This window comes from Macaca mulatta, chromosome 1 (assembly GCF_049350105.2).
Source record: "Macaca mulatta isolate MMU2019108-1 chromosome 1, T2T-MMU8v2.0, whole genome shotgun sequence".
Lineage (NCBI taxonomy): Eukaryota > Metazoa > Chordata > Mammalia > Primates > Cercopithecidae > Macaca > Macaca mulatta.
The window spans coordinates 11,757,053-11,769,852 of NC_133406.1; the positions used below are offsets into that span (position 1 = coordinate 11,757,053).

Here is a 12,800-nt window from a genome sequence, read left to right on the forward strand (position 1 = left end):
GCTTTACAATGTAGTGCCTCTGAGCAGATACCAAAAGACCAGAAGAATGAGGATATAAAAGAAACATTAAGATCTACTGTTGGAACTGTGACCACATTTTAAATACTGTTATCTCCCACAGAAGAGACTATAGCCAAAGACTGAACAGGCTCCTATTCACAAAGAAAAATAATACCACACTCACTATTTTGTACTCGTGTTTCAGGAAGATGCCTATCTGGAATACGACAGGAACTCAACAAATTGCATTTATAGATATCCTCATTTTTTAAGTTATTTTTCATTAATGTTATTGTTAAAAGTAATTAATATCTACTATGCATGCAATATGAAAATATACTTAAATTTAAATTCTAAATCATATGATCAACTACTGAAAACTCAGAAAACCTTCAGAGAATGAAGCTCGTTAAATGCATAATGTATGTGAATCTATGAAGTGGCATGTTGTACGTAAGATAGATTGAAATTCTTATTGATTGGTTTGCAAGAAAATCAGGCTCCTGTCAAATCAAAAAGTATACTTTTCAGTCATTTTTCAGCTGGATTGCTCTCACTTTCATTTGATCTTTCAATAGCATCTTACTCAAGCTCAGCACATCCATCCACATCCTAATCCCTGGGACTTGTGAAGATGTGACATGGTAGGTCACTGCTGGCTTTGAGGGTGGAGGATGAGTCACAAGCCAAGAATGTAGGCTAGAAAAGGCAAGGAGACAGATTCTTCCCTAGAGTCCCTGGAAGCAATGTAGTGCTGCCAACACCCTGATTTTAGCCCACGGAGACTGATTTTTAGACTTGTGACCTCTAACACTAGAAGATAATAAATGTATGTTGTTTTAAGCCGTCAACTTGGCAGTATCTTGTAACGGCAGCTATAGAGCAACTATAGCTAGGGCCTTCAGGTAATTGAAGGTTTTACTGTTGTGGGTGTTCATTGTTTTGTTTTTGTATTTTGTCCAGAGATTATAGTTGTTTTTTCCAGAAGGATCAGATCTGGTAGGAGCTTACTCAGGCATACTCAATGCAGAGACCATCACAATGATGACAGCATACCCATAGTGCTTCTTGCATGCCAGGATTGTTCTACACATTTTATTGTATTATTTAATTCTCACAACAAAGGGAGATGCTAGTATTTTTCCCACATTATAAATGAGAAAATTGAGGCACAGAAAGGTTAAGTAATTATGTTACTAGGAAATGAACTCAGGGAGTTTGCACTATAATCTATGAGCTTTAACCACCATGAGATAATACACAGATCTTCTTCCTCTTTTGCTCTTGCATTTATATAAAATGATCTTAGGTGCAATTACCTGCGTGAAATTGGGGCTTCAATGTTTGATAAATGTACTTTTAAAAAGTAATTTATGGGGCTTCAGTGTTTCAAAAATGTATGTTTTTAAATTTATATAGCAGTAAATTTAGTCAGTTGCTTCCCAATGCATTTTTTTTTTTTTTTTTTAGTTGAGATGGAGACTTGCTCTGTTGCCCAGGCTGGAGTGCAGTGGCACGACCTGGGCTCACTGCAAACTCCACCTCCCAGGTTCAAGCGATTCTTGTGCCTCAGCCTCCCAAGTAGCTGGGATTATAGGCACGTGTCACCACACCTGGCTAATTTTTTGTGGTTTTAGTAGAGACGGGGTTTCATCATGTTGGCCAGGCTGGTCTCGAACTCCTGACCTCAAGTGATCCACATGCCTCAGCCTCCCAAAGTGCTGGGCTGACAGGTGTGAGCCACTGTGCCCAGTCCCATGCATTTTTTAATGTTCTTAGAGTACATGTCTTAAAGAGACAGGAGTTTTATAAAAAGAATGACATAAGTGTTATGTTTTATTTATTTATTTATTTATTTATTTATTTATTTTGAGATAGAGTCTCACTTTGTTGCCCAGGCTGGAGCACCTGCTCTCTGCAACCTCCATCTCCTGGGTTCAAGCGATTCTCCTGCTTCAGCCTCCCGAGTAGCTGGGATTACAGGTGTGCGCCACCACACCCGGCTAATTTTTGTATTTTTCATAGAGACGGGGTTTCTCCACATTGGCCAGGCTGGTCTCAAACTCCTGACCTCAGGTGATCCACCCACCTCGGCCTCCCAAAGTGCTGGGATTACAGGTGTCAGCCACTGCTCCTGGCCAACACACGTGTTTTACTCCTCCACATTCTACAGCTCCATTTTTCATAAAAGCTGGACATGTCTGAGTCTGATCTATACCTCTATTAATAATTAAGTCATTGTAATATTTTGTACTTTGAAGACAGTACATAATTTGGAAATTTCTTATAAAACAAGCCATTTTACTAAACTGAAACATAAAAATCATTTTAAGAATATCTCTGGACATGTTTTGGATTGTCTTCCTGACAAGCATTATTTTCTGTTAAATTTTTTTTTTTTTTTTTTTTGAGATGGAGTCTTGCTGTCGCCCAGGCTGGAGTGCAGTGGCACCATCTCGGGTCACTGCAAGCTCCACCTCCCGGGTTCACGTCATTCTCCTGCCTCAGCCTCCTGAGTAGCTGGGACTACAGGCACCCGCCACCATGCCCGGCTAATTTTTTGTATTTTTTAGTAGAGATGGGGTTTCACCGTGTTAACCAGGATAGTCTCGATCTCCTGACCTCATGATCCACCTGCCTCGGCCTCCCAAAGTGCTGGGATTACAGGCGTGAGCCACCGTGCCCAGCCTATTTTCTATTAAAATTTTAAGGAATTGCCTACTGAGCTCAAATTGTTCCTTGGAAAAAATTTTGAAACTATTTTTCTATTAATAGTTTTAATATTACTTCTAATTGTTTTGGAAATGATTCTAAAAAGTGCCATGAAAATTTAAAGGAATAACAAGTTCCACATACACAATTCCTTCTTCATGCTAACATGATAATTATGTACACTTCTATAACATACATGAAGTTATACTATAATTGTTTTTCTATCCCTGCAGTTGTAAACTCATTGATGACCAAATGCACACTTAAATTTCTACACATAGAGCCTTTATAAGATATAATTTATCTTATAAATGTTGAAAAACTTAACACTAAATGATTAGAATTGGATTTAATATTCAATTCAATATTATTTGCTCATCACAATATTTATAACATTACATTGTGAATTTTATAGATATTCAAAGTATCATTCACAACTGACATAGTGGCAAACTACCAGTACCCATGCTCATGAGGAATATATAGCAAATGAATGAATGATCCAAATCATAATCACTTAAATCATAAATGTTAATCTATTTCTCCATCAAAGAGCAGGATGTAAGGAGAAAAGAATGGTTAATTTTAATTTTTTCTCTAGCTCAATCTACAATATTCTAATAATAAAGGGACCTAGTCAAGTGGCCATAAGCTAGAGTTGAAAAGGACAGGGTCCTACAATCCCCCAGAAACAATTAAACTGAAAGGCAGAAAAGATACTCAATGTGTATTTTAAGATATGCCGTCCTAAACAGAACATACAAGCCATATATTGGACTCATGGCATTAAACCAAAGCAATGCCTTTTCAACAGATGGTAATTATTATAAATATTACTTGAAGAAGAATTTTCAGTAAATTTCCTGGACTCCAAAACCAAAGCCCTTTCTACTATACTATGTCACCTCTAACTTGGTATCTGTGCTCATATGAGATAAAATCCTTAAATTAAATTAGGCATGACAAATAAAATTGTATGAGAGAAAAGTGTCTATCATAATTCTGTGAATTAGATAAAAGGAACAGCCAAAAGCACAATATCACCTAAATTATGAAACTTTATTAACTACAAAACACATGGAAATAAGCAAATGCTATCATCAACTCTCTATTCTAACACTGTCGTGGCATCATTAAATTGGCAAACTACATGTGCCAGAATTGGTTAGGATACTGGGGTCGAGGGGAGGAAGTGGGGATTTTGGACTGGCTATGTCCCAGAGAAGGAAGAAAGCCATCAAGGCCAGAGAAAAGGCAGTCAGGAATTAGCAACAGTCCAACCCAGGGAGTTTAAAAGTATACAAAAAAGAATAAGTAAAACAATAACAACATGTACCATCATTTAATCATTACTAAGCCTTGATGATAAAGTTATCCTTCCCAAAGCCACAGAGCTAACTATGGCAGAACTGGTATTCTCAAGCAGTTCTCTACGACAACAAAGCCCGTTTTTAACCCTAAGCTATATCATCCATACGCAAAACAGATCTGGAGAGCAAGAAGAGCAATACAGAGCTAGACTTGCAAGTGACATTATCCAGAACCACAGTAAACCCAGTGGGGGAAACAGAAAGAACAGCAGAAGCAAGAATGTGCATAGGCAGATGCCCAGAGAAAACAGGGCCAAAGAGACAGGTGCTGCTCAACAGACACCTTCTCCTTCTCATTGCCTGTGTACTGTCTCCATCCTCAAGATCTGAAAGGTTCTGTGGGCAACTACTGACATAAACAGGTCTTGGCCTATTTACCATTGACATGATTTTAATAAGAATAAAAGCTAAATGATAGTCAATGTAATTACATAGATATTGGATCTAGGTCTCTCTTTTAATATATATGTATGTACTTTTTTTAATTAAACAGACATTTTAAGAAAATCCACTTAGATGAAATCCTTCAGAATGATTTTGATGCCACAAAAATATGAGTTATTTTACTAATAGTCACAATAAGCAACTTTTTAGGGAACCAAAACTTCGTAGATTAAGTAATATTTTCTCCCATTTCATCTTACACACCTCTTCTTCTGTTATCATAATGTTCATGATTTACTTTGTCACAAATGACATTGGGAGTTTTCTGCTAAGTTTCCTTAACCATTTTATGAAAACCACGTATTTATTGGTGATCCAAGAATACTAGCAAAATGGTCCTTAACCACAGAAAACAAAGCCATGATACTAAATGGAAAATTTTTCCTTATCATCAAGTGTGTTTGTATTGCTATGTGCATATGATAACATTTTAGACATGAAACGGTATAAGTATTATTTACTGAATTACATAAGAAATTAAAGAATTATTAAATAAAAAAGAACAAGGCTTTGTAAAGAAAGTTGACTTTGAAAGAGTTGGGAATCAGGGAACACAAGGTTCTTTTTGATTCACTGTTCATCTGAAAGGAAATAAATGATTTCATGAAAATTCGCATTACCTTCCTGGCACACTTCATCCTAGAAAAAGTGGCTCTTCGTTTAAGCAAACTGCATATGATTTATTAACCTGGATACAGTAATTTGACTGATAACAGGATTCCCCATTAGAGTTCCATAATGAGCATAAAGGAGACATTATCAGGCACTAGAAAAGATGATATTTGGAGTACAGTAGACTTGGTTCCTACAAGTGCCAGCAGCATCCATTGGCCACATATCCATGGATCACATATCATCAGACATGATATTTAGCTGGTGTGCACTCGTATGAATAAAATGGTTAAGTGGAGAATATCTATCCTTCTTGGTAAACAGTTGCTGCCCCAAGGCCCCACAGTGCTCCCTAACCCTGACCACCCCAGGGGTCCTCCAGGATACCCCCCATTGCTCAGGCTACCTCCAAATCCATAAATACAATAGAGACCTCCAGAACCCTTCCTCCAATGCTGTGGCTGGGGCTGTGCTAGTTAACCGGCATCACCTGTGGCAAGCTAGGAATGAGTATCATTTCTGGGTGTAATCAAAAATACTCAGCAGTATGACAGAAACTTTCATCTTTCCCTAACATACAGTAACCTGTTGAGCTATTTGACACTGATTTCTTTCTAAAAGTTACTAGTAACCAGAAATAGGTTTCAGCTTCATGCAAAGTGTTTCTTCCTTGTAGCAGTTTTTTCTCAAATTAAACTTCCTAATTCATGTCTTTTTTTATTTTTTATTTATTTATTTTTTTAATGAGACAGAGTCTCACTCTGTCGCCCAGGCTGGAGTGCAGTGGCGCTATCTCGGCTCACTGCAAGCTCCGCCTCCTGGTTCAAGTGATTCTCCTGCCTCAGCTTCCCGAGTAGCTGGGACTACAGGCACCTGCCACCGCGCCTGGCTAATTTTTTGTATTTTTAGTAGAGACTGGGTTTCACCATGTTAGCTAGGAGGGTCTCGATCTCCTGACCTCGTGATCCGCCCGCCTCCACCTCCCAAAGTTCTGGGATTACAGGCGTGAGCCACAGCGCCCGGCCCCTAATTCGTGTCTTATGGTAACTATACTGTGCTTTATAAAATAGTGTTCAACACATCACACAAATTACTACTTTATCTGTGATAGAGACATTCTAGAGAGTGAACAATTCAAAACTAAATTCAGCTAAATAAAAATATTTGAAGAGATCCAGAAATTCTAACTAATAAATGTCTTGAAAACATAAATCCTAGAAGCTGGGTACAGTGGGATGCACCTGTAATCCTAGATATTCCAGAGACTGAGGCAGGAGGATTGCTTGAGCTCAGGAGCTCAAGACCAACCTGGGCAATACAGCAAGACCCCATCTCAAGAAAAACCATAAATCCTAAAACAGTATTTCAAATTACTTCCTCTATTCCAAGAAACTTTAGAGTTTGCCTAGCCCAACGTCATGATTTGAAGAAGACAAAAGATCTTCTCAAAGTTGTTAAATTTAAAAAACACAACTTAGCAATATAAAAATTAAATTTATGGCATGTTAGTTCTAAGTTGTTATCTATAAAGACAGATGAAATGGCAAGATGCATTTTTCTAAATGCTAATGCCAAATAAAAACGATCTTTCTTTATAAAGGCTTATTTGCATATCAAAGTTGATATGACTCAGGGATGTTTAAAAATCAGGAGGGGTTATTTCAGGTAGAAATGAAACTAAATTGAGAATTGTTTTCTTTCATAATTTAAGTGTACCTGAAAAGGTTTACATGAAAGAATAAAAATTTTTAAAAGAAACTTTATATATTTTAATAATTTCAAACTTTGCTATAAGCAAAAATTGAACCCGAAAAACTAAAATACCAAGCTTTTGTAAAATAAGCTTTTAGTCTAATTCCAAATAAAAATCACTAAAGTTTCTCTTCCCCACATAATAGTATACTGCTAAAATTTAATTTAGAACTAATGCACAAATCAAGTAAAGTCCTAAGCTGCATGACACTAAAATTTTAAAAACTACAAGGTTGATGAAAATAATGTTATAACTGATGACTCATTTCTATGGATAATCATTTATGTATTACCATTTTTTAATCTTTTTACTCATCCAGACCAGAGTAATGATTAACAACAGCAACATATAGATCAATAATGGCAAAATAAAATTTTCAGTTTTATCTCTGGAAATACTATACTTTATTAAACAATGCACTGCAGTAATTACAATACCAAAAAATAAAAATTTAAAAAACCTGGAAACAAAAATTTGACCATTAATCCTCCTGCTTAATTCTAAACTGTAATAAATTGGTCAAGACTGGGTAACAGCCCAGATACCCGTCACAGCAAGTCTCATTGAAAATAAAATAACCAAATAGGCTTTGAAAGAAAAATACTTGCATTAGGAAACCACATAACAATTTCAGGGCCGGGCGCGGTGGCTCACACCTGTAATCCCAGCACTTTGGGAGGCCGAGGTAGGTGGATCACGAGGTCAGGAGATCAAGACCATCCTGGCTAACACGGTGAAACCCTGTCTCTACTAAAAATACAAAAAATTAGCCGGGTGTGGTGGCAGGCGCCTGTAGTCCCAGCTACTCGGGAGGCTGAGGCAGGAGAATGGCGTGAACCCAGGAGGCAGAGCTTGCAGTGAGCCGAGATTGCACCACTGCACTCCAGCCTGGGCAAGAGAGCAAGACTCCATCTCAGAAAAGAAAAAAAAATCAATTTTCAGAGGAAAAGGATTAGCTGTTTTTAAAATTACAATAGACTAAAGCCATATCACCAAAATTTGGTTACTTAAAATATATAACAGTGCCATGAAATTTTACTTTCCATGAAAAAGCTCAGAACATAGTCACATAGTGAGAGACATTTGAAAATGAAATAAAGGTTAATGACAAATAGCCATGCATAAAGCGATGAGTTAAAATAATAACAATAACAGCTCTGAAAATGGAAGAAAACATAGAAATGCTCAAAGAAAGGTTGGTTTTAAACCACAGACATAAGCACGAGGTCTAGTGACACAGATCACATCAAGCTTGGATTTTTTTTTTTTTTTTTTTTAGTTTTCAAGACACCACAAATATGCTGGATAAAGCAGAAAGTCAATCCTAAGGAAATTCCAACTGACAGGCATCGACTTATTTCAGCAAAAAGAAACTCTCTGACACCTGTGAAAGAAATTGTTCGTATAGTAGCTGAGCTCATTAAAATACTACAAGTCTACATAAATTGGGTACTTGCCCCTTCTGATTTCTCCACGGTGTTAGCCAGCATCTCCTGCAGGGCCCGGACAGAGAGGGACTGCTCCAGCACAAAGGTGCAGATGGAGAGGTCTGGGGGCACATTCTGCACAGAAAGAGGAAGAGCCGTCAGCAGTGTCATCTTCATCAAGCATCCAGACCCAGCTTACCTTAGGAGGCTCCAGTTTCTTTCGTAGAAAGAGTATTTGTCAACTTTCTACTGCAAGTTCCCCAGTCATCAAGAAACACTGTCATTACTCCTCACGTTTAATACATTTTAAAAACCACAGATAGCGGCCAGGCACAGTGGCTCACGCCTGTAATCCCAGCACTCTGGGAGGCCGAGGTGGGTGGATCACCTGACGTCAGGAGTTCGAGATCAGCCTGACCAACATGGTGAAACTCCATCTCTACTAAAAATACAAAAATTAGCTGGACGCAGTGGCACAAGCCTGTAATCCCAGCTACTCAGGAGGCTGAGGCTGGAGAACAGTTTGAACCCACGAGGCAGAGGCTGCAGTGAGCTGAGATCACACCACTGCCCCCCAGACCTGGCGACAGAGCGAGACTCCGTCTCAAAAAACAACAACAACAACAAAAAAACCACAGATAGCAACAGCTGCCATTTGCTGAGCAACAATAACAGCTCTGAAAATGTAAGGAGACACAGCTTACTCTGATATGCATTGCCCCGGGAGCTTTATCTATAACTCCTGCGGTCGTCTATAGTAAGGACTGTTACTACGTCTTGTGTGAACAGGATAAATAGAGAAGTTAGGTTCCTTTTCCAAAGTCACAGAGTTATAAAATTTTCACGCTAAGGATTAAAATTCAGATTTCTCTGATTCTTATTCATTTCTAACTTACCATTCAGTCTGCTGATAAAAAAAAATTAAAGAACAGAAAAATAGCACTTTTCTCAAATTAATATTAAAGATAAGCAAATATAAAACTGAATTAGTATAAAATATTCACAGATACAGGTTTCTCCTTATCCACAAGACAGCGATTACTTTGTTTTACTCAACTTGGATGCTATATTTTGCCTCTAACTTGGTCCTGTTCTGTGTGTATGTATTTTGCTTTATTTTTTTCATCCTCCATTCGTTTTCTTTTCTCTTTCTCTTAAACTTTTATCTCAATCAATACAGCACAAATTCTCAAAATCTCAACTCAGGAGGTGAAGGAACGAGGATAAGAACTGACTGGCTGTTCACAATTCAGGTGATGGGTGCGCTAAAAGCCCAGACTTACCACTACACAATATATGCATGTAGGAGAGCTATACTTGTATTTCCCATATATTAATCTATATAAATTTTTTTTTTTTTTGAGATGGAGTCTCACTATGTTGCCCAGGCTGGAGTGCAATAGCGCGATCTCGGCTCACTGCAACCTCCACCTCCTGGAGTCAAGCAATTCTTCTGCCTCAGTCTCCCAAGTAGCTGGGACTACAGGCACCCACCACCACGCCCAGCTAATTTTTGTATTTTTAGTAGAGACGGGATTTCACCATGTTAGCCAGGATGATCTCCATCTCTTGACCTCATGATCCTCCCGCCTTGGCCTCCCAAGGTGCTGGGATTACAGGCATGAGTCACCGTGCCAGGACTTAATTTTTTTTAAATAGAAAAAAAAAAGGCACATGGCTGTAGTCCCAACTATTCAGAGGGCTGAGGCAAGAGGAATATGCTTGGGCCCAGGAGTCTGAGGCTGCCGAAAGCCATGGTCACACCACTGTACGCAAACCTGAGTGACAGAGCAAGACCCTGTTCTCAAAAAATAAAAATTACATCGAAAAAAGGGAAGAAAATTCAGTTGGGGTGGTTAAATTGTGAGTGCATTTCTTTCTTGTGGTTCAATTTATGGAAATGTTTTCCAATAAATAATAATAAATAATGAAAAAGAACTGGTTGGTGGCTTAGAGAGAACCGTTTAAGTTATTAAGCATGTATGCTTTTGCTTAGATAAGCGGGCTCCAGTATGCAGTCCAACCAGGCACAAGCAAATTGTTCAATGGAGGATCTTTATATCAGAAGAACATTACAAATATATTAAACATAACGTGTAAGCAAGTTATGCCTTCTTCATAAAAAGAACATTGGGAGGATCAATTTGACAAGCTGATGCAATGCATCAAAATTACAATTGACACTGTTTGAAATTTGTATTAAATGGAACCACTGCCACTGGAATGATTTTCCATCACAGCAGAAAATGCTGCTTTATGGTTACAAGGAAAAATGAAGTACTAGAGTTCTAAAATTAAAGTTAAAATTATTTTATGGATAAATGATGCCCACAATAAGGCCACAAAGCTTACTCAGACCCCACAAACCCCACTGGTTCCCAAGTGTTGTTCTGTTTTGTTTGTTTGGTTGGTTGGTTGGTTGGTTTTTTTTTTTTTTAATAAAATTTCCTTTTCTGGCTTCTGCCATCCTCCTATCATGGGCTCCTGTTTACCCAACCCAATCACTTTCCATTCCTGCTCAGACAATCTCAGCCAGCAAAGAGTCCTCTCAAATGTGGCAAGGCTAACTGCTTTTACACTCTGCAGCTGGTCAGACAAGGGCTTTCTTTCTAAAATCCCCATATAAAAGTTCAAAGGCTAGGAAAAGGACTCTCTTCTACTGTGGAATTTAGGAATACATGCTCTTAAATTTAATTTTTAAAGTTCTAACCGTACTAATTATAGTCTCTCCTCTTGAGATCAAGACAAATGCTAATGTAAAATAAAACTGTTAATGTAAGCATTTATTTCATTTATATCCATTTAAAATGTGAGGGTTTATACTCTGGCACTGCTGAAAGGGCACTATGTTATTAAATGGTGTGCTGGTGAACTGACTTGAAAAACAGTGCCTTGATTTGTCGCATTTGACCATTTCTGTGGTGTAAATACTCCAATCATTGCTGATTTCAAAGTAGCAAAGTTTACAAATTGGCTTACAAAAATCCAAAATATCTAACAATCAACTCTTGGCAGTTTGTAAGAGCTGTTTCCAGCATGCCATTAGACTGATTTCAGACCAATATTCATTAATTGCTTTAGAATCAGCATATCCTAATAGTTAAGAGCATGGATTCTATACACAGACCACCTAAGCAAAAATACTGGCTTCATTACCTACTAACTGTTAACTTTTATAATCTTTAGTTTCCTTCCCCCAAAAATATTGGATAATAATTATACCCTTCTCATAGGGTTGTTATGAACAAATGAAATAATATATGTAGAGAGCTTATCCCAGTGTCAAGAACATAAAAAGAACTTAAAGTAAGTGAGCTATCGTCATTAGTTTTGCATACTGTAATTCCTCTCCATTTCTGGAAATTACGAAGCACCGCTCATTTCTTAAAATCAGTTCTCACATGGATTCTACTCTGTACAAATAGTGTTTGAAAACACAAATCTATAATTATGCACCTGTTCATAACATCCAAAATGTTCCAGTATTGTCAAGAAAAGACACTTTCTGGTAACACTTAGAAGTTTATATTCTGGGTGCATTTAAATTGTTTCATGCCTCACTTAGATCAAAACGTTAAAGTAAGGATTGCTGTAATATCTCACGTTATTTTAAAGAACCTTGAAAACCACATGGGTTTCAAATGAATTAATCCTGTCAAATGAATTTTATTTTTCCACAGAGTAATGAGCCTGCTACAGCTATTTTTTCAGATAGTGGGAGTTAGCATAAATAAACACGCCAACAATCTTCAAAGGCAATTCTCTGTCTCTTACAAACGCCACCCATTTTGTTCTGAGTCATCTTCACTATGCTTTCTCTTTCTCTTTGTACCCAGCTCCCCCTACACACACAAATGTAATAGAAAAGCTGAGACAGTAAAAACGAAAAATAAAAAAATAAGTTTTACCTTTCAGGAAAACTTAAAACAATACACATCAGAGATTTATAGTGTCAGTTTTGCTCTAAAGAAAAATGGTCTAGTTATTTTAGGTAACAGAATCATCAGCATAATTTGGCACGTTTTACAGTCAACAATTAAAAGTATTTCTTCATTTAGATGTCTATTTCTTCAAACAGCATTGAAATTTGTACAGTTATACCCATGGTAGCATGCCGGGTCTTTGTTCCCACTTCCCCAAAATAAAGCAGAATCACTGGAAAATAGTTTCATACATTCATCAAAAATCAGCTTTAAAAAATGGCCCCATGTAATCCCAGCACTTTGGGAGGCCGAGGCGGGCGGATCACAAGGTCAGGAGATCGAGACCACGGTGAAACCTCGTCTCTACTAAAAATACAAAAACTATTAGCCGGGCGTGGTGGTGGCGCCTGTAGTCCCAGCTACTCAGGAGGCTGAGGCAGGAGAATGGCATGATCCCGGGAGGCGGAGCTTGCAGTGAGCGGAGATCGCGCCCCTGCCCTCTAGCCTGGAGGACCGAGCGAGACTCCGTCTCAAAACAAACAAACAAACAAACAAAAAA

The 12,800-nt window shown here is 37.9% G+C and overlaps 1 protein-coding gene across 1 annotated transcript in view; it reads right to left on the bottom strand.

Annotated features, from left to right (window-relative positions):
* RYR2 (ryanodine receptor 2) overlaps positions 1 to 12,800 on the bottom strand; it is a 794,036-nt gene that overhangs the window by 498,231 nt on the left and 283,005 nt on the right. Inside the window, exon 3 of the mRNA XM_077998277.1 lies at positions 8,349 to 8,453. Within this exon, the coding sequence (XP_077854403.1) occupies positions 8,349 to 8,453 (105 nt within the window). The remainder of the gene's footprint in view (positions 1 to 8,348; positions 8,454 to 12,800) is intronic.